The following is a 20,865-nucleotide window of genomic DNA, read 5'->3' on the forward strand; positions in this document are numbered from 1 at the left end:
GTTCTATGAATATATTCATAAAATGTTATTTTTATGTCCAGGTTTTTCTTACAAAACACAATATTTAAAAAATTCATGCTGTTGATTGTATCACTAGTTCATTCTTTTTTCTTTTTTATTATTTAGCAATATTTCCTTGTTTGAGTATACACTGTAGGTACATGTGTTTATTTCCAATTTGCAACTGTTATGAATAAGGCTGTCAAGCATTCCTGTATGAGTATTTTTGCAACATACATTTTGATATTGGTAGATATATACTTAGGAGAGGGATTGTTGGGTCATAGGATTAATATATGTTTAACTTTATTAAAAATTGTCCAGAGTTTTCCAAAAAGATTGTACAATTTTATACTCCAACCAGCAATGCATGAGGGTTCATATTGCTCTAGATCCTAGTTAGTCCTTTTAATTTTTGGCCACCAAAATGGGTATAAAATTATATATCATGGTTTTGGTTTCCCTGATGACTAATAATATAAAGCACTTTTTAATGTGCTTATGAGTAATTAATAGATCTTTATTTGGGATGTGAGTTTTGCCCATTTTTTCCAGTGATATTGATTTATAGGAGCTCTTATATATTTTAGTATATTCTATTTTAAGATACGTGCACTGAAAATATTTTTCCTAGTCTCTTTCTTGCCATGGATTTTATTAACCATGTCTATTGATGAGAAAAAGTTTTTAAATTTGATGGATCTCAAATTATCAAGTGATTTTGATGTCCTCTAGGAAACCTCTGTTAGCCCCAAGGTCCTGAAAATATTCTGTTTTCTTAGGTCTCAAATCCATTCAGAAATATTTTTTTGTTTGATTGTATAAAGCAGAAGTCAAAAATACATCTTCTCTATATTTGTCCAGTTGTTCTGGCATCATTTTTTGAAAAAGACACTTTTCATTCGCCATTAAATTGCCTTGGTGCCTTTGTTAAAAAACAATTGACTACCTACATGTGAGTCTATGATCTTTCTCTGATGATATACATTTATAATCTTGAAATCAAATGGTAAGTTCTCTAACTTGGTTTTTCTTTTTTGCTTATTTTGAATATTTAAGGGTTTTTTTTTTGCATTTTCTTAAACATTTTTGAATCATCTCATGCATTTCTACAAAAACTATATTGTTGGGTTTCGGCTAGAATCACATGGTATGTATCTCCATTTATTTAGTGCCTTAATTTTTCTCATTAATGATTTGGAGGAATCAGGGTGGAACTTTAAAAGCTCCCCCAAATGACTCTCATGTGCAGACAAGAAAAGGACCACTACCTAGATCCTTTTTTTCTTAGAAGAATTTAGATGCCTATAAGAAAAGAATTCATCCCATCCCTAAGATTCTACGTATTAAATACGTGAAGTGGTCATTTCTGTTTGTTTGTTTGTTTGAGACAGAGTTTTGCTCTTATTGACCAGGCTGGAGTGCAATGGTGCAATCTTGGTTCACTGCAACCTCTGCCTCCCGGGTTCAGGTGGTTCTCCTGCCTCAGCGTCTCGAGTAGCTGGGATTACAGGCATGCACCATCATGCTGGCTAATTTTGTATTTTTAGTAGAAACAGGGTTTCACCATGTTGGTCAGGCTGGTCTCAAACTCCAGACCTTGGGTGATCTGCCCGCTCCTGCCTTCCAAAGTGCTAGGATTACAGGCGTAAGCCACCGCACCCAGCTATGAAGTGATCATTTCTAATAACACATCCAAAAAATGTCATGACATACGCTCTCCCCAATGTATTTGTTTTACTTAAAGTTTCTATTCAAGTGATTTTTCCAAAATAAGGACACATTCCAAAGTGACTCTTTATAACTTTACAATAAAGCATTTGGCAGTTTCTTTATCATAAAAAACAAAAGTACCTTGTACCTGCCCAAGCACCTTTTTACATGTTTTATCTGACAACAATTGATCATATTTATAATGTGATTTAGATTGGCATGTGAAAATGAGAAAGGTCAAAATGGATCCATTTTCTTATGATATGGAATTTTTATAGATAATATAAGAAATAGTGCATGGCATATTTATATGAAAATTTATATACCTTTTTAAAGTTTTATTGCATAAAAGGATAATTGATTATTAATAAGATGTATTAGTAACACATCATAGAACCCTGTAACTGCCTAAAGATGAATTCATATTCTAGGAAATTTTGCTCTTAAGATTGAATATTGATCACAAGACTGAAAACTCCAGTCACTGTAATTTTATTTGAAGCATTTTCTAACAGATGTTACATCTTGGTTTGCTACTATATTTTAAATACGTTCTTTTTCTTTTTTTCAACATTCATTAAACCAGTCTTTTCTTCTTGTCTCTATTAAGAGCAACATCTGCTTCTTCTTGTTCAATCAAAGCAACCGCCTCAAGAGTCTTACTTTAAAAATAATAACATTAGAAGGCACAGATAGAAAATTTTTCATTAACATTTTACATTTGCATACAAAACAAGTGTTTCTAACAATAATAAGTTAGGGAGGTGTTAGAGAAAATATTATAAAACAATTTAGTTATCTTATGAAAATATAAAATGAGAAGGTGCTGGAATATGGTTTCAAAGATGTTTGTTTTAGGTTAAATCCTCTATAGGAATATCAGTTTCCTTTTACAATGTACAGTTAAAACGTTTTTATCATAATGAATTATTGAATAACTGGGGATATCTATTATGAAGCAACATCACGTTTTTACATTTAATTTTTAAAGTATGAAATTAAATCTGTTTCAATAGTATGTATTTTTAAAAAATAGTTTGGAAAATATGTACTCCAGTTCATATTAGTCTCCTCAGGTTATTAACCATGAGAAGCCCTCGTTTCGCATTATATTTAATTTTTAGAAACATTTCACTGGTGTTCAGGACCACATGTATTAAATAATTGAAGAAAAAATATATTTTGGAAAGGATGAAGTTTATGGGTAACTATTAAGAAAGCGGACGGATTGCCTGAGATCAGGAGTTTGAGACCAGCCTGGCCAACATGGCGAAACCCTGTCTCTACTAAAAATACAAAAATCAGCTGGGCGTGGTGGTGGGAGGCTGAGACAGGAGACTCTCTTGAATCTGAGAGGCAGAGGTTGCAGTGAACTAAGATCACATGACAGCACTCCAGCCTGGGTGACAAATCAAGACTCCGTTTAAAAAAAAAAAAAAAAACCTTGATTTTACTGCACAGCTCAGAATCGATGTTGAAAACTGTTGACTCTGATATTAACGAGATGTATTCAGATACCTTTACACATCAACAAATTTCTCACCACTGATATTGCATTACTATATTTATATGGGAGAGGAAGGTATTTGTACATTTAAAAAAAAATCAATTTATTTTTTAAATTTATTTATTTTTAAGATGGAGTCTCACTCTGTTGCCCAGGCTGGAGTGTGGTGGTGTGATCTTGGCTCACTGCAGTCTCCACACCCCGGGTTCAAGCAATTCTCCTGCCTCAGCCTCCTGAGTAACAACCTAAGTTGATATTTAGAGAACTAAGGTCACTTACTGAATATAAACAAATAACTAATATTTACTGAGTGCTAATTATATGCTAGGCATATTCTACATGGTATTATATACAATTAATCTTACAACAACCCTATGGAATAGATTCTTTCACTATTACCGTTTTATAGAAAAGGGAATTGACGCATGAAAAGGTTTACTTGCTGAAGGCCCAGCTATCAGATGAGCAGAAATGAGATTTATGTCCAGACAGTGTGACATCAGAGTCCAGGTTCTTGTCGATCGTGCTATTCTGCCTCTTGAGAATGGAAGTGTGAATCTGACACCCCCAGGTTCCAATTCGGTCTCAGCCTCTTACGGGGCAAGCTCCACGTGTGCCTGAATATATTATGACCCCAAATATAAGGCAATTCTCCATTTTCCCTGGATTATTTTATATTTTTACTAACTTGCACATAAACTGTCATGGCCTAAGTGAAGATGTCAATAATATTTATGTGTTTTTCAGATTACATACGTAAATCATTTAGAAAGTTCATTTTTTCATTCTCACCTTTTAGAAATAATTTTGTTCTAATGTCTGCACAGGCAACTTTAACATCAGTGTCTTTGCCCTAACTTTGTGAATCATCTAACGCATTTCTGTGGAACAAATCATCTTCATCGTTGTCTTAGTTGTTTAAGATATAGGACACGTTTCCCATGTCACTGTATATGTTTTCCCAAGCCTCAAATTCCCATTAACCAAGGGCTGAGATGCATTTTTTAGTTGTCCTATAGGTGAAATTTATGATCTCCACATTGTAAAGACTTACTGCGTTGCTTTCTTGTTTAGAAAGCTTATCACTACATTAATATTTGTAATTATGAGATAGTAAACTCCAACGACAATTTTTCTTTTTTTGAGACAAAGTTTCGCTCTTGTCGCCCAGTCTGGAGTGCAGTGGCACGATCTCAGCTTGTTGCAACCTCCGCACCCCGGGTTCAAGCAATTCTCCTGCCTCAGCCTCCCAAGTAACTGGGATCACAAGTGCCCACCACCACACCTGGCTACTTTTTTGTATTTTTAGTAGAGACATGGTTTCATCATGTTGGCCAGGCTGGTCTCAAACTCCTGAACTCAGGTAATCCACCCGCCTTGGCCTCCCATAGTGCTGGGATTGCAGATGTGAGCCACAGCACCCTGATGAAAGACAAATTATTAAATGTGTCTCAGCTTACTTTTCTATGAAATAAAATGAATTAAAGTTTCTATGTTTTTGTCTTAATAATATAGATATACTGTCTCCTATCTGCCAGCCACCATTCTAATGCTATACAAATACTAATAGTAACTAGTATACAAATACTTAATCCACCTACTCAAAGGTTCATTTTATTTCTAGACCTGATGCTATATGAGATATGGATATCCCCAGAAACTGAGCACTTCTCCAGATGTGGTAGCAAATGGAAGTGTGTGTGCACATGCATGTGTGTGTACCCACAAGCGTGAGCGTGCGTGTGTGTGCACGTGTTGTGTGTGTGTGTTTGCATAGTATAAGAAAACCGATCACGGATGCACAGGGTCTATATAATGTGTTTTGTTGTGGTTCTTGTTTCGTTGTTTATTTGTTCAAGCTCTAGAACCAACTATGTCTGAGTTCAAATTCTAGGCTTTACCTGTTACCATCTATAGGATGCTTACAGATGGGTAGACTCAGTCCTTCCCTATATACTGGAGATAATTGTTTAAAAAATTATGTGAGGTATTATGAATCAAATGCAAGTAAAATATCACCATGGTTAGCACATAGAGCTTAGGACTTTATACTATATATGCCGACATACAAAATGATCATGAAATTCTATTCTTCTCTGGAGAGAGCCTTCAGGATACTATTTCTTAGATGTAGACAAAGAAAATATGAAAGAAGCAGCACATTTTTCTATAAGAAATTGAGTCTTCCTTGCCACATTTAAGAATAAACTTCATTACATTTGGGGACCCATTTTTATCATAGATTACTGAGGTATTACCTCTTGATAATTAACATTAAAATTTCAAAATAATAATTGGAAATGAAATGAATAGGAATCAGAGCTTCAGCTTTGAGACAGCAGTGGCTGCTATCAGCAAGGATCCTTTAATCTGGGTTCTAATTTCTCTAGTAATTAAGTTCCTGGAAGAAAATAAAATAACCTTTTAATTTTAATCTGATTAGAATAATAGACCTTTTGCCATGAAAAATTAAAAGGAGGATGTTCCATTTCTAAATTAATTTTGTGATGGAGAAATTTTCATGGAATTTTCTGAAAGGCTTTCTTGTTCTTCCATTTTGAATAACCGAAGATATTTTTAGAAGGGTCTTTCTCTGGACGTGTGATTATTTGGTATTGGATTTGGGGACTGAACAAATATCACGTTGATATCTGTGAGATCCATGTCCTAAAACTGTATGTCATAGCAGGTTTTGTCAAATTATAAAGACAAAAATCAAAAAAACCATGTGGTCCTATAGTTAATCAACAATAGATCCTACTTTGTACTTTAAAGGGAAATGCTATGGCGAACATAGAGTGTTCAATGCATCACTTCCGTGGGAATACCCAAAGGGACCCTCTTGAGATGGAACTATTTCAGTAAACACTGCTGCTTGACTGACAGCTAACTTCAAAAATAAGCCTTTACATGCATAGAGTAATTTTATAGTACAAGAGATTTTATTTGTGTTGTTCTTCAGAATATTTGAAAGATAAGAAATAACAGTTACTGTTTTCCCAATTTTTGTATGGACAGGAAAAATAAAACTCTGGGATTAAATGACTTAAGATACTCTTGTCAGAAACAGAACTTGGACTTAAATCAGGCCTTTTTCTTTTTCCAGTGAGGAACTATCTTACAAAGGAACCTATAAGTACCAAAAAGTAGACCCTGATATATAAATATGGGTGCATATTGTTTATTTGACATTTGTCCAATAAATGCAATTGGAGAGAGGGGATGTGAGATAAGTTGGGGTGGAAAGCCACAAAAGATTCTTTAATAAGGAGATTGTTACTATGGGCAACTGAGTTCGAGCCCACTGGAGTCTCTCTGAGAGACTGTAGTAACTACCGCCCCTTGCACACCTAGTGTCTGGCCTGTTCCTCTTTCTACATCATTGGAAGCCATTGAAATGTGTGGAAGTTTTCTGCAGGTGACAGCCAGAGTGGGATGAAGACATATACTTCATTTAATCACTTGATAACAGAGCAAGGTCAGTTACAAATGGGCTTAGGATGATGGAGATTTCCAGGAAGATCTATTGACATTAAATTAAACTTAACAAAAAAAAATTTATCCACTGAACTTAATCCTTACCCTTAGAATTAGTCATATTGCACATTACCGTTTAGAGCTGAGAAGCCATAGTCAGCAACTCCAATGCTATTTTTATTGCTTTTTTATGTTTCATCATTTACTTGGCCATCTATGAAACCCAGAGTGCCAGATTCCTGGTCATGATCACCCCCTCAGATTCATTCAGTTATTCATTCACACCTACTATGTACCAGACACGGTTTTAACTGTAGGGTTTTTTCAGTAGAGAAGAAAACAGATGAAAGAGAGCTTATAATCAAGTGACAGAAGACAGAAAATTATTTAAGTATGCTAGTAAATGAACATATAATAAATTTAGTAATGAGAAGCTATAAGGAAAAATAAAGCTCAGAAAAGAAGGAATGTTGGAAGAGAGGGGAAAATGATATATAGAATATCTAGGAAAGCCCACCTCTCTCTTAAGATGACATTTGCACAGAGACCTGATGTGAGGGAGCAAAACCATGCAGATAATTCACACGAGGCATTCCAGATAGTTCACATGACACCTCCTAGTTCACCAAAAGGACTTTAGTCAGTACGGTTCGTGAGTTCAAAAAGAACAGAAAGCTGTTATAGGGAATAGTGTGATCTCAGTTTTACATTTATAAAGATAAACCACTTTGTGGGGAGATGAGATTGTTAGTGCAAAGAGTGTAATCAGAGGAACAATTGGGGTTAATGAAATACTCTGTATTCATCTGTTGATGGACACTTAGTTTGCTTCCAAATCTTAGCTATTGTAAACAGTGCTGCAACAAACATAGGAGTGCAGATATCTCTTCAGTGTACTTATTTCCTTCCTTTTGGGTATATACCCAGTAGTTGGATTGCTGAATCATATGGTAGACCAGAGATGATAATGGGCTCACGTAGCTGTTTGCCTTATTACATTATTTATATTATGCATACTATTTATAATATATTCACTTGTATGCTAAATTTTATGATTTGGAAAGTCTTTTGCATTAATTTCTTTAGAGCAGGGATTTTATATTCTTGATTGAAACAAAATGTGCTCAGTGGGCAGGTGCGGTGGCTCACGCCTGTAATGCCAGCACTTTGGGAGGCCGAGGTGGGTGGATCTAAAGGTCAGGAGTTCAGGACCAGCCTGACCAACACGGTGAAACCATGTCCCTGCTAAAAATACAAAATTAGCCAGGTGCGGTGATGCACACCTATAATCCCCGCTACTTAGGAGGCTGAGGCGGGAGAATCACTTGAACCCAGGAGGCGGAGGTTGCAGTGAGCCGAGATCCCGCCATTGCACTCCAGCCTAGGAAACAAGAGTGAAACTCCATCTCAAAAAAAAAAAAGAAAAAAAAAAAAAAAGGCTCAGTAAGTGTTACTAAATTAAAATTTGAAAATCCTAAAACAACAATAAAAAAACCCTGAGGGGTGATTATGTATAATAATACTTACTATGAGTAACTACTGCAAACATGTGACTATATTCTAAGCTCCAACAGCCCTTAAGTTCTTTAAAATAGTTTTTCTGTTTCTTAGTATAAACCAACTAGTAATGTATGATTTTCCTATAAAGGAGCACATGTAGTGAATAGTCTAGGCTTTGTGAACTGTATAGTTTCCAGTGCAGCTGACTCTTGCTGTAGGGCACGCGGTATGTAAATAAATGTACTTGGCTACATTCCAATAACATTTATATGGACACTAACATTTGAATTGTGTATAATTTTCACATGTCACTAAACATTATTCTACTTTTGATTTCTTTTCAACCATTTAGAAAAGTAAAAACTATTCTTAGCTCACAGGTTATAGAAAAACAGGTGGCAGCAAGCCAGATTTCAGCCACAAACTGTGGTTTTTCAGATTCCTGGTATAAATTATCAGGAGCTTGGAGCCCTGATCTGTGTGTCATTGATTTGCTCTCATTCTATTTTTGGATACTTTTATTCGTTAGAGTTCTCTTTCTTTTGTGAAACCGAAGCACGTCCTCATGTAACTTCTACCTGTGGATTCTACATTGTGCCATCTGAAGAAGAATAGCACAAAATACCCCCCACGCACAACCTCGTCATAGCACAGACCTTCACAGTCAAAGAAAGCCACTCTGGCCCTCTTGGTTTTCTCTGCCACCCAGTGTTCAACTTTCTCCAGATGCTTATATTTCCTGGCTGCTCTCCTCTTTTTGCTTTTTAATTTTCTGATTATTCTCCATAAAATGAACACAAACTAAACAAAAGCTTTAAGCTACTGTCCAGCTAATGAACAATTCAATAGAATTTTTGTTTCCAAAGATTTTTGTATCAGGCAACAATGAAGTGCCATTGTTGGGGATATGCATTCTTGATTTATTTTGCTGTTTTATTTAATACCATGTACTCCATTATAAAGATAACTTATTTGTAAATGATCAGATAATCCTATTATTATTTTCCATGACTATTAGTGGTCAGTTAGTACTTACAACTGCGCATGCACAGTTATTATTTAGTACTTAATTTCTATAAACTATACTCACTAAATGTGTTTATTGAGAGAAAACAAACCATACAGAAAAATAAAGATTTTAAAAACCAAGACAGACATTAGATAAAAGCCATAAATTCATTTTCTTGTCTGAGAATAAGATCTAGCAAAGCTAACCAGAAAATAAATTACTAAGTTAAAAGAGTTCATAATTCACTAAGTTAAGATCACACATAATCATAAAATGTGTTCAGTGGCTGGATGCGGTGGCTCACGCCTGTAATCCCAGCACTTTGGGAGGCCGAGGTCATCGAAATGACTTTTTTTCAATCCATTTCTTTCCCTAAGTACACAGTGGTATTAATACTGCTTCTCCACTTGATTGGGTTATATTATGCCTTATTGAGTTAGGTGGAGTATAGAACCACTTATGATGATATTAAAGAGACATGAGACATCAGTTTGAATTGTAAGCAGCACTGCATTTTCTGAGAGAAAAATACTTTTATTTGTAAAATCCTGATTTGTTGATTTTGGAAATTGTGTTCAGCTGAGTAATTTTAAGAAAAGAAATGACTTTTATCTTGTACTTACCAGGTTCTGGGTTGAATGATGGACAATGGCATGAGGTTCGCTTCCTAGCCAAGGAAAATTTTGCTATTCTCACCATCGACGGAGATGAAGCATCAGCGGTTCGAACTAATAGTCCTCTTCAAGTTAAAACTGGCGAGAAGTACTTTTTTGGAGGTAAGAATGCCATTCCTTTTTGGTTACTAATACCTTGCAAAAAATGAGGTTTCAAAATGAAGTTTGATTATGAAGTATTTATATTTGACTCAACGAATCAGTAGATCTCATGACAAAACAAACTCTGTAATTCCATTGAGCAAAACAAAAAAAGAAAAGGAAAAATTTTGTTTCTTTCTGATGAAGATATTAAGATGATGTCATCATATTCTTCTGGCCTAATTTAAATCACTGAAGTATAACATAGGAGATTCTAAATTCATCCTCATAGTCCTCAAAAGTCAGGTCCTTGGAATATTTGCTGTTCACCTATTGCTATGTAACTAATTATTCAAACCTTAGTGTCTTCAAACAAACATCTATTACCTCGCAGTTTCTCTGGATCAGGAATTCAGTAGTCGTTTAGCTGAGCGGAGCTTTCATGAGGTTGACGTCAAACTGTTGGCTGTGGCTGCATCATTTGAAGCCTTGTCTGCTTCCAGTAGGTCTCACTTACCTGGCTGACAGTTGGTGCTGGCTGGGATGCCTCAGTTCTCTGTGGCCTCTGATTCTGCAATACCATTCTTCTTCAGGTAGCTTCTCCTGGGGGTCACTGGGCAGAGAAAGAGAGAGGGAAGACGAAAGAGAGAGAGGAGGGGAGGGGAAAGCCAGTAAGTCAGGAAGTTCTCCAGATAAAAACCATGAGTATTTTTTTAAAAAAATCCAATTTAGCAGTGATATCCCATCACTACTGTTATTTTCAACTTGTGAGAAGTGAGTCACTAAATCCCGTCCACAGTCAAAGGAAGGGGATTTCACAACAGCATGATTACAGAGAGCCATTGATTCCTGGGTGCCATTTTAAAGGTGCCTACCATGATCTACCTTACAGAAGAAGACGTGTTGTCACAAACATCTTGGTTCTTAAGTAATGAAAAGATTAGTAAGAAGAAGATTATCTTAATGATAAATTCTATGTGTGAAAAAGTGTTGTAGAAAAGACCTGTCATATTTTCTAATTGAAAAGATGTGTCCTGTCAGAAAATGATTTTTTTCATAACTAATACATTGAGGACATATTTTATTAAAGTGCTAGCTACATTGTTTAGATCAATACATCTTTTATTAGATTATTGTCTTTCCTGTCCTAAATCATGCAATGTGCGATGTAAAAAATAAATCACATGCTTAGAAAAGGCTTTTATTTAAGCTTTAAAATCTGTATGTTACATGTTTGCCTCTGAAAATGTTTCTATTTGTATTTACATGTCTACTTTGTTTATTTAAATATATAGTTATATAGCTCACTCTCTCTCTCACTCTCACTCTCTCTCACTCTCTCTCTCTCTCTCTGTGTGTGTGTGTGTGTGTATGTGTGTGTTCTAGTTCTTAGAGTAAGGTGACATGAGAGCAGCCACCTTGTTTATCTCATACCCTATAATATTCCTCAAGGTCCTAGAAAAAATCCTGGAATGTTGTAGATGAACAATAAATATTTATGAAAGAATTAGTAAATTCTACAAAATAGGCAAGACATCACTTTATTATGAATTGTCTAGAGAGGAAACAGAGGAGGCCCTAGGCGATTTACTGACTTGCCACTGAGTTTGCAGCTAGCACCTTGATTTAAGTTTTCTGAGTCCTATATCAGGGCATTTCTCCCCATCTAATTAGTGACAACTTAGAGACAAAAATCATGAACTAGGGCTCTGTTTCTTTAATCTTCCATAATATTTGTTGGAAGTTAAGACTACATGATTTTTAAAAGACTCTCAATAAATACTTGATGAGTGGATGAAAGTCAAACAAGCCGTCTTAAGAGTGAGTGAACTGGACGTATTGATGTGAGAAAAAACAACTCAGTGGCCAAGCTGGTTACCCTCCAAAAAAATATTCAACATGATTGGCTTATGGCCAACAGTTTTCATTGCTATGAACATAAATAGATCACAGTTGTCAGTGAGAAAGCTACTGATAATCTCTACTGATCCCTTGACTGGAATATTTTTGGCCATACATGAGCTCCCTGAATGCCTAAGTTTTTATCGATTTCAATCTAGAGGGGCGAGCACATAGCTGTAACCACACATTCATGGCATAAAGTTTATAGGATATGAGGTCTTCATGGTGTGCTATTTACATCAGTTTACAGATGCTGGTTTTTGAGTCCAGCAGTCAGGAGAATATTGATTTTCTCTTGGGTCTGTGGTCTGCCTTCAGGATATACTGTCAGCTAATGATCATGATGCTTGTTTTGTTATATCGTCATTAGCTGAATCCTGAGTGTGTAAGAATCACGAGAAGAACTCATTGCCATTCCGACTCTCAGGCCCCACCTCTGGAACTTTGAAATTCAAGAGGATGAGAAATTGAAGAATTCAAAACTTCAAGTGATTCTGATAAACACAATCTGAGAAACAGAATTATAGATTGACCTTAGCCAATTTGCACACACGCCTTTTAGATTCCTTTTGTAAAACATCATCAGTCACTGAAAAGTTTGGGATGCATGAGAATTAGCTACTTTCCTATAGCTTTGCCCCCAGGGGGCAAAAGAAAGGAAGTCACAGGACAAGTTACGATGCTCATAAACATATTTATTAAATGAACAAGTATTATCAAGAAAGCACAACACTGTTAATAAACGTTCTTCTGCAAGCTCAGTGAGGTCCCAGCTCTCTGACTTGCTGCACCTTGAATAAAATGTTCTCCAGAAGCAGCAACGCTGAATGGTGGGATACAGCTACACCCATAGCTAGTGCCAGGTGACGGAAAGCCTCCCCAGCAAATGGCTGGCACACGATCACTAAGTGATCCTAATTCCAGAAGCATTCCTAAGAACTCAGGTTACAGGCCTCGCCAGAATCTTTTACCATCTTCACACAAGGCTGGGTGTGTCTCTAAAAGGTGTGGTGCCAAACCACATACCCTTAGTGCCTTTAAGTTCACTATTGATATCTCCTTTCTAACATTTCTTTAACATTTATGCTATCTAACAGACCACTAATTTCACCAAAGTAAAACCCAGTTTGGCATTCAGTTCATTAGAGGACTTGTTGATTCAATGAATTAGGTTGATATGAGGAATAAATATCAAAAATCTAAGAGTCGCCGGGGGGGGGGGGGGGGGGGGGGGGGGGGGGGGGGGGGGGGGGGGGGGGGGGGGGGGGGGGGGGGGGGGGGGGGGGGGGGGGGGGGCTAAAAAAAAAAAAAAAAAAAAATCTAAGAGTCACCCGCTCTGGGGTGGGTGTACGGTTTCTGCACTAAAACTCTTGACACCTCTTACTTGTGGATTCCTGATCAGAAGAGGGACTCCCTCTGGATCACATCTTTAACTAAAACACAAATGCACCCAACTCTATACCATCTGTGCTGAAAATGTTAAAGTAGCATTCAAATGTTATAATAAACACATCTTAAGAAATACTAGTATAGTGGAAAGGAGAATTGACTTTGTTCTGAAACACGAGCTTTGGAATCCTGCATACCTGATTTTGAATCTGGCTTTATCACTTAATTAGTGGATCCTTTAATACTGTATCTTTCTTCATCTATTAAATGGCAATAGAATCTGTTTTCTGGACACTGTGTGGCATAAACTTAAACCTGGGGTCTGACCCTAGGAAGTCCTAAATGCTGACTGACTTTCCAATGCATCTTGAGCCTTTCTTTTAACTCTGTAAGAGACAGAGCCTCACAAGGAACATTGGAGACTTCAGACCATTATTTATTTAATGGCCTGTCATCAACTTCTGCACCACTCAAAGTATTTCTTCCCCCACACTCACTGAAGAAAAGTATTTTTCCTGCTCACTGAAAGCCTCAAGTAAAGGCTTTCCTGCCATCCTACACTCTGTTTTGTTTCCAAACCCTTAAATATGTCCACATTTTGTTTCTTTTGAAGTTAAGTCCCTGTTGTGTAGCTTTCTTTGAAGCCCAGACCAGGCCGTTTCACACCAGTGTGCAATTTTATCTCTCTGTGCTTGCTCCCTGCTAATGCCGGCAAAGTCTTAGTTCTCCTTTGTAACATCCATGATCAGATGATGTTTAATCACCAAGAATTCTTTTAACTTTTTTTTTTTCCTTGGGAATAAGCAGACAAAGAGATCCGTTATTTGGGATGTTTCTTCAGCAAAGTGTGTTTTAGCTGCTTTAACATGTTTTATTTTCCTCCAACTAGAATTTCTTTAGATAACACTCAGTTAGTGTTAATAATCAAAAGAATGTTAAACACAATGATTAAATTTACCTATTGACTGTTTACATGGTAATAAGCTTTCTTATACAGGCCAGAACCCATGGCTATGAGACAGCAGTACGATTTTCAAATTTCTAAATTTTCTTTGTTTTGGGCATCTTTATTATCTCTTTCGTTATCATTAAAAGAGAAAGGAGCTGTGGGCTGAAGAGGAGAGATAAGCTTCTAGAGCCAGTCTTATTGGAAGGGGAGTTCTAAAGAACTCAGTGGGGGGAAGGAGGCAGGTCTTAGGAAGGTACCAAAGCAAGTGGTAAAGGCAAGAGAAAAAGAGGGCAGTGGAGTGGCCTGAGTTGGATAGGATTTGTGTTAATGAAGTTTAATAAGAGGGCACATCTCTTTCCAGCTCACCAGTATATAACTGTCTTGGTCAGTTTTGGCTACTATAACAGAATACTATAGGATGAGTGGTCTAAACAACAGAAATATATTTTTCATAATTCTTGTGGTTGGGAAGTCCAAGACCAAGTATCAAGGTGCAGGCAGATTCCATGTCTGCTGAGGGCACATAATGAGAAGCTGCAGACAACCATTTTCTTATTGTATGTTCTCATTGGAGAAAAATAGAGACAGAGAGAGAAAGACAGAGAGCACACACTCTTTAGTCTCTTCTTATGAGCACACCAATCCCATCATACAGGCTCCACCCTCATGACCTAATTAACCCCCAAAGGCCCCACTTCCTAATATCACCCCACGGGGGCTCAGGGTTTCAGTACGGGAATTTCGAAGGACACAAACATATAGTCTATATCAATGGCCTCTCAATGCTCATTGAAATAGACCATGGATTTTAAATATTAGGTTGTGCAAAAGCAATTGGGTTTTTGCCATTGAAAGTAATGGCAAAACAAGCTAACTAGATAGGTATGTAAATACACATTTTTATCAAGTATTTATGTTTTAAAATAATTAGGGGATGTGGTTTTCAGGCTCCTTAGCTATTATAGGAAAATACCAACACTCCTTCAAGCATTTGGCTGCCTGAAAATTTCTTCGTAATGGAATACACTCCATGAAAAGCCTCCCAGATAGTTTCCCAGAAATCCTTGGTTTGGCTCATCCGTCACAGAATACGGAACTTGCAGCATTCCATTCAGGATCCACTTGTCAGCACTGTGAAGTATCAGCTGCCTTGCTTTTGTACCAGCAGGAAATCTATTGTTTAGAAGTTTGTTTTCTAGCTCTTTTTCATTGTTCTCCCCCCCAAAAAATGGAATGAGACAAGTTTTATCAAGTGATATAAGTTAGACAATGTGTCATTTCAGGAGTGTGAAAATTGAATCCTAAACAAACTTTTTGGAGGTATGTATTTTCTAGGGATGCCGTATCAAAGTACTATAAACACAGTGGCTTAAAACAACATAGGTCTATTCTCTCAGCGTTCTGGAGGCTGGAAGTCTAAAATGGAGGTTCAGCAGAATCTTGAGGTCTCTGAGGGCCCCAGGGGAGGATCCTTCCACTCCTCTGGCTTCTGGTGGTTACCAGTAATCCTTGTTATTCCCTGGCTTATAGATACCTCACTCCAGTCTCTGCCTCCATCTTCACATGGTCTTCTCCCCTTTGTGTTTCTGCATCCGAATTTCCTTCTTCTGATAAGGACACCATCCATGGGATTAGGGATTGATCTAATCATTATCACCTCATCTTAACCTGATTGTATCTGCAAGAACCCTATTTCCGAATATAGGCCACATTCATAGGTTTCACGGTGGGGACTTCAGTGTATCTCTTTGCAGGATACAATTTAGCCCATAGTAAGGTATAAATGACTTATTTTGCAACCACCTCTAATTAAAAAATTAGCATACTTCCCAAAGGAGATTCATACTCCTGATTTTATGTTATCCATTCTCAAAGATGGCTCTTATGAAGTTAAAAGTCAAACATATAGTTTGGGAAATGTGAATAACTAAAAGGTAGAGGCATTCAAACAAACAGAACAACAAAAATTAAAATATTGTGCATAGTGGATACAAATTTACTGGTCAATAAGAATTTGATGGTCAAATTTCTGAATGTGATTTTGTAACCTCTGAGTAGGACCAGGTATAGAATTACAAGGAATCAATTTTAAAAATTTCTGAGGGAATTTCACGTCCATATGCATAAGAGAGAGTGAGAATTTATCTCTGATAAATATTAGAAAGCTTTGTGTAAAACAAAAAAAAATGTAAATGATAAGAAAATGTATCATTGGTATGAAAGTACATTCTATGTGGAACTAACCAAATGTTGTATCGTTACATTTGGGTCCTTACACATGTAATGTAGAGAGAAGAGAACAGCCAGCTAAGACTTGGGGTCAGCAATCCTCGGAGCAGGCTTATACTTAGGGACAAGGGGAAAGAATATGGCTTCATTGCTTTGGTTGACCCAAAAATTTTCAGGAACAAAGTAATTTGTAACTTGACCTTGATATGCAGCGCCATGGGAACCTACCACTACCAAATAAATGAAATCATTAAAGACTTTACTTGTAAATAGTAATAATACTGGAAATAAAAACAACCACACACACACAGAGTGCAATTAAAAGAAGAAAAAAATCTTAAATTTGCTCTCATTTTTCCTTAGAATGTAGTGCCCTTTCCAAAGTAACGTGTATTTAAGAATAAATTAAGTCACCTTTTTGTCATACTGTACTTGTCTTGGAATTTTGTACAATGGACATCTACTAAACAGTGAAGCATAAGCTTAAAACCATAGAAATATTACAAAGTGTTCCCAGAGAGTTGTTTATGCTAAAACAACATGAAAAGTTCAAGAGAACACCACTGGCACCCCATCAATATACATTAAATCCCTTATCAGCAGTAAGAAATGTCCTCACATTTAACATATAAATGCTGGGCAAGTTGGCTGTCTTATATCTAAAATCTTCTCATAAGAAATGCCTTCAGGCCAGGCATGGTGACTCAAGCCTGTAATCCCAGCACTTTGGGAGGCCAAGTCGGGCAGATCACCTGAGGTCAGGCCCCAGCCTGGCCAACATGATGAAACCCCATCTCTACTAAAAAAACACAAAAATTAGCCAGGCATGGTGGCATGTGCCTTTAGTCCCAGCTACTTGGGAGACTGAAGCATGAGAATTGCTTGAACCTAGGAGGCAGAGGTTGCAGTGAGCCAGGATCACACCACTGCACTCCAGCCTGGGTGACAGAGCAAAACTCCATACCCCACCTACCCCCCGCCAAAAAAGGAAATGCCATCAATTAAATACGGTTATTTCCTTCAAAATATAAGTCCTTAAACTCAAACTGTAATTAGATTAATGTTTGATTTTTCTCTACACTGGCTAAAATAGTAAATCTTTTTATCTTTTTTCTAGGCCTGTTTTTGCAAATCTTTTTGAATATGCTTTGATGTTTTCATTCATACTGTCTGTTATAGAACTAAGACCTACATTCATTCATTTATATCCAAAGAGATTATGGGCAACTAACAAGTAGTAGAGTTTGGATTAATAAATATTTTCTGAAAACCTGGCATTATTGTTCATGCTGAGGGGTAGTGAACAAATCAGGGGAAAAAAAATGCTTGCTCTTGGAAGATTACTTTCTAGGCGAGATAGTAAACGAATAACATTGGTTAAATGAGTGTATTTGGGGAAAAATTAATCAGGGAGGGGACAGGAAGTTCTTGGGAGGGGATTGAGGATTATCTTTAAATGGCCAGAGAAACCCTTGATTAAGAAGATAGCATTTGATACTTAAAGTATAATAATAATAATAAAAAATAAAAAAAAAGAAGATAGCATTTGAGCAAATATCTCAAAGGAGTGAGAACACACACACCATGAGAAGATGGGAGAGAAGAAAGTTCTTGGTAGACGGAAAAGCAAGTGTAACCCGATATCCAGCTGGTGTGTGCAGGGAGCAATTAGGAAAGGGAGTCAGTGTGGCTGAGAGAAAGTGAGGTTGGATTGTAAAGAGTCTTTAACAATGACTGAGAAGGTTGGAGCGAGTGAATCTAGTTGATTTTAAAATCGTCTCTCAGGCTGCTGTTTTGGTAAAAGGCTGTAGTTCGATGAGGGAGAACGGTGGAAACTACTGCAATAATCCAGATGAAAGACAATCGACTAGATTGTAGCAGTGGAGCCAGTGGGTAATGATCAATTCTGCATACACATTTGGAGGTCGAGTCAGCAGGACTTGCAGACAGGTGGGATATGGGGTGTGAAAGCCAAAGGGTCAAGGATGACACCAGTCTTCCTGATGAAAAGGCTCATGCCTCCCCTTTCCACTGTTTCACACGTTCTCCTTCCCCTTCCACACTTTGAGGTCCACTTCACTGTGTTTCCCTGAAAATGACTTTTGATCTATACATCCTAAAACTAAGCAATTTGTTGTCTATGTGGTCATAGTTCCACCAAAATTAACAGCACCATGGACAGCTCCCTCCCAAACAAAATTCCCAGCATCCTGTCTCTTCTATTCTTTTGGTGGGTTCTCAGTCAATTCCTAAATTCCTCAGATCAAGTCTTGGCTGAATGCTCTTTCTGCTGCATCTAGGGTCAAGAATCTACTGATGTAAAACCTGCTATGGTAAATTAAAATTGCAGTCAGTCTCTAATTTAGGGACCTTGCCATTTAGAAATAAGCAAGTGGAGAACCCTGACTTAAAGCTAAGAAGCTGTTATAATAAAAATAGCCTTTAAAAATATTGATTCACAAATAGCCTCCTCATGCATATACTTCCAGCTTGAAAATACCACCTAATTGTAATCTTTTCCTTTTGGCCTTTGTTCCATCAGTGGTCCAACAATACTGCTGGGGTTGGAGGGGGGTAGAAAGTAAACTATTTATCACCCTTTAAAATATAAACTGAAAATTAGCTCTCATCCACATTTACGTAGTGCTGAATATCCTTCATTAATACTAAAGACTGGTTACCCTATCTCACTTTTGTGTAATACGCCTCTCTTTGAAATGCTAATTTAGTATTAATGGCAAAAGCCAATATTTCTAATCAAATGACTAACAATTTATAAATTTTAGAGTGAGATGAGAAAATCACAACTTAGAACTTTAGCGATTTCTGTACATTGTTAATGGTTAATTTAATTTGGCTTGGCTAATATTATATAATTGGAAATTATTTTTATTTACTGCTTCCAAACCTTTTAGTTAATGTTTTGTTTTATATTTTTCTTAGTATTTTTAATATTTTCACTCTGGTCCATTATTATTATGTGATTATTTTTTCCATTTTTTTCCTAGATGAGTTTGTCCTCCCCTAATTGTAGTGAGTAACCTAGAAACTTGGTATCAATTAACTTTTTAAGCAGTACTTGATTGTGCAAAAACAACTACTTGTCCTTGAAAATATTCAAATCAATATTTGCTATTTTATGCACCGTTCCCCATTTTAAAAGATACTTTTTTAACTTTTATTTTTGGTTCAGGGGTACATGTATAGGGTTTTTTTACATAGGTAGATTATGTCTTATGGGGGTTTGATGTACAGATTATTTCATCACCCAGGTGTAACAAGCATAGTACCATTTAAGTAGTAGTTTTTAATTAAAAAAATATTTTTAAGCCATCACTTTATATTACAAGAATATCAACTAGAAAAACTTTCAATCTAATTCCTAAGGAAATTTCAGGCTTTTTTTATTTGTTTACCAATTATATGCATAAAAGAAAAGAGCACAAAAAAAAGGAATTACATATTGAAATTGAACATATTAACCTCATCAGAAACTGTTTTTCCACTTGGAGATTGGAAAGTATTTATTATGTAGCCCAAGGTTCCCAAGACTTTTTTTATAGCTCCCACAAGTAAAATTTGATTAGAGCTATGTTTTAAACTAATTATCATTACAATTATTGTGATATTCTACATGCCTTTGCCTTTTTCTGGCTCTTACAACTGGCTTGCATTGGAAATATTCAGATTTAAGAAATGATTACAAGAAGTTTTCAAAGAAAAATATCATAAAATTACAAAAAGTCTTTGACTTTCAAGAATTGGCTTAACCCTGTGGCCGTTTACCATTGACATGCTCTGCTTTCTTTTCTCTTGATACTGATTTTGCTCTTTTAAATGATTAGCCTAAAAGCCCATCATGATCTGACTGTGAAAATAATACAGATAACACTAAAGATATGTAAATTAAATATTATCTTGTGTGTGAATTTTTTAGCAAATATCTTCTATATCTAAAATGTTCTTAAGTAGAGAAACTACTGGCCAAATTTTTAAAACTGTAATGCCTTGTATATCTGGTGCAAATATGTGAAGCATAAATAAGTCTACAGTTTATCCTGTGAAGTTGATTTTACAGTGCTTTAACAAAAAATCTTTAAATGTATCCTTCATGTTTCATGAATAATCGGTGTTAAAAAAAATTCAAAGAGACATGTTAAAAGCAAGGTAAGGAAGGCTTTATTCAGAACCATTGCAATAGATACAGGGACCACTGCAATAGAATTTTGCAGCGAGGGAGAGAGATTAGGCTCAACTCCAAGTGTAGGAACGACAAGAGGGAATTTATAGCCAAAAAGCAGGGTTGGGTCATTGGATAGAAAATTACTATAAAGAAACAATCCAGGGGTACAGGGGTTTCTAACCAAATCCACCTAACCAGAATTCTTGCCAAAAACAGGCTAGGGTGATCGGACATCCTCTGTGGGGTGGTACA

General features: G+C 36.5%; 1 protein-coding gene across 2 annotated transcripts in view; it reads left to right on the top strand.

Moving 5' to 3' along the window:
- The window catches only part of CNTNAP2 (contactin associated protein like 2), a 2,305,108-nt gene that overhangs the window by 1,168,454 nt on the left and 1,115,789 nt on the right, over positions 1-20,865 (top strand). For both annotated transcript variants that reach the window (XM_030826021.1, XM_030826023.1), the window contains one exon: positions 9,833-9,982. In XM_030826021.1, coding sequence (XP_030681881.1) covers positions 9,833-9,982 — 150 coding nt within the window. The remainder of the gene's footprint in view (positions 1-9,832; positions 9,983-20,865) is intronic.

This window comes from Nomascus leucogenys, chromosome 13, assembly GCF_006542625.1.
Source record: "Nomascus leucogenys isolate Asia chromosome 13, Asia_NLE_v1, whole genome shotgun sequence".
Lineage (NCBI taxonomy): Eukaryota > Metazoa > Chordata > Mammalia > Primates > Hylobatidae > Nomascus > Nomascus leucogenys.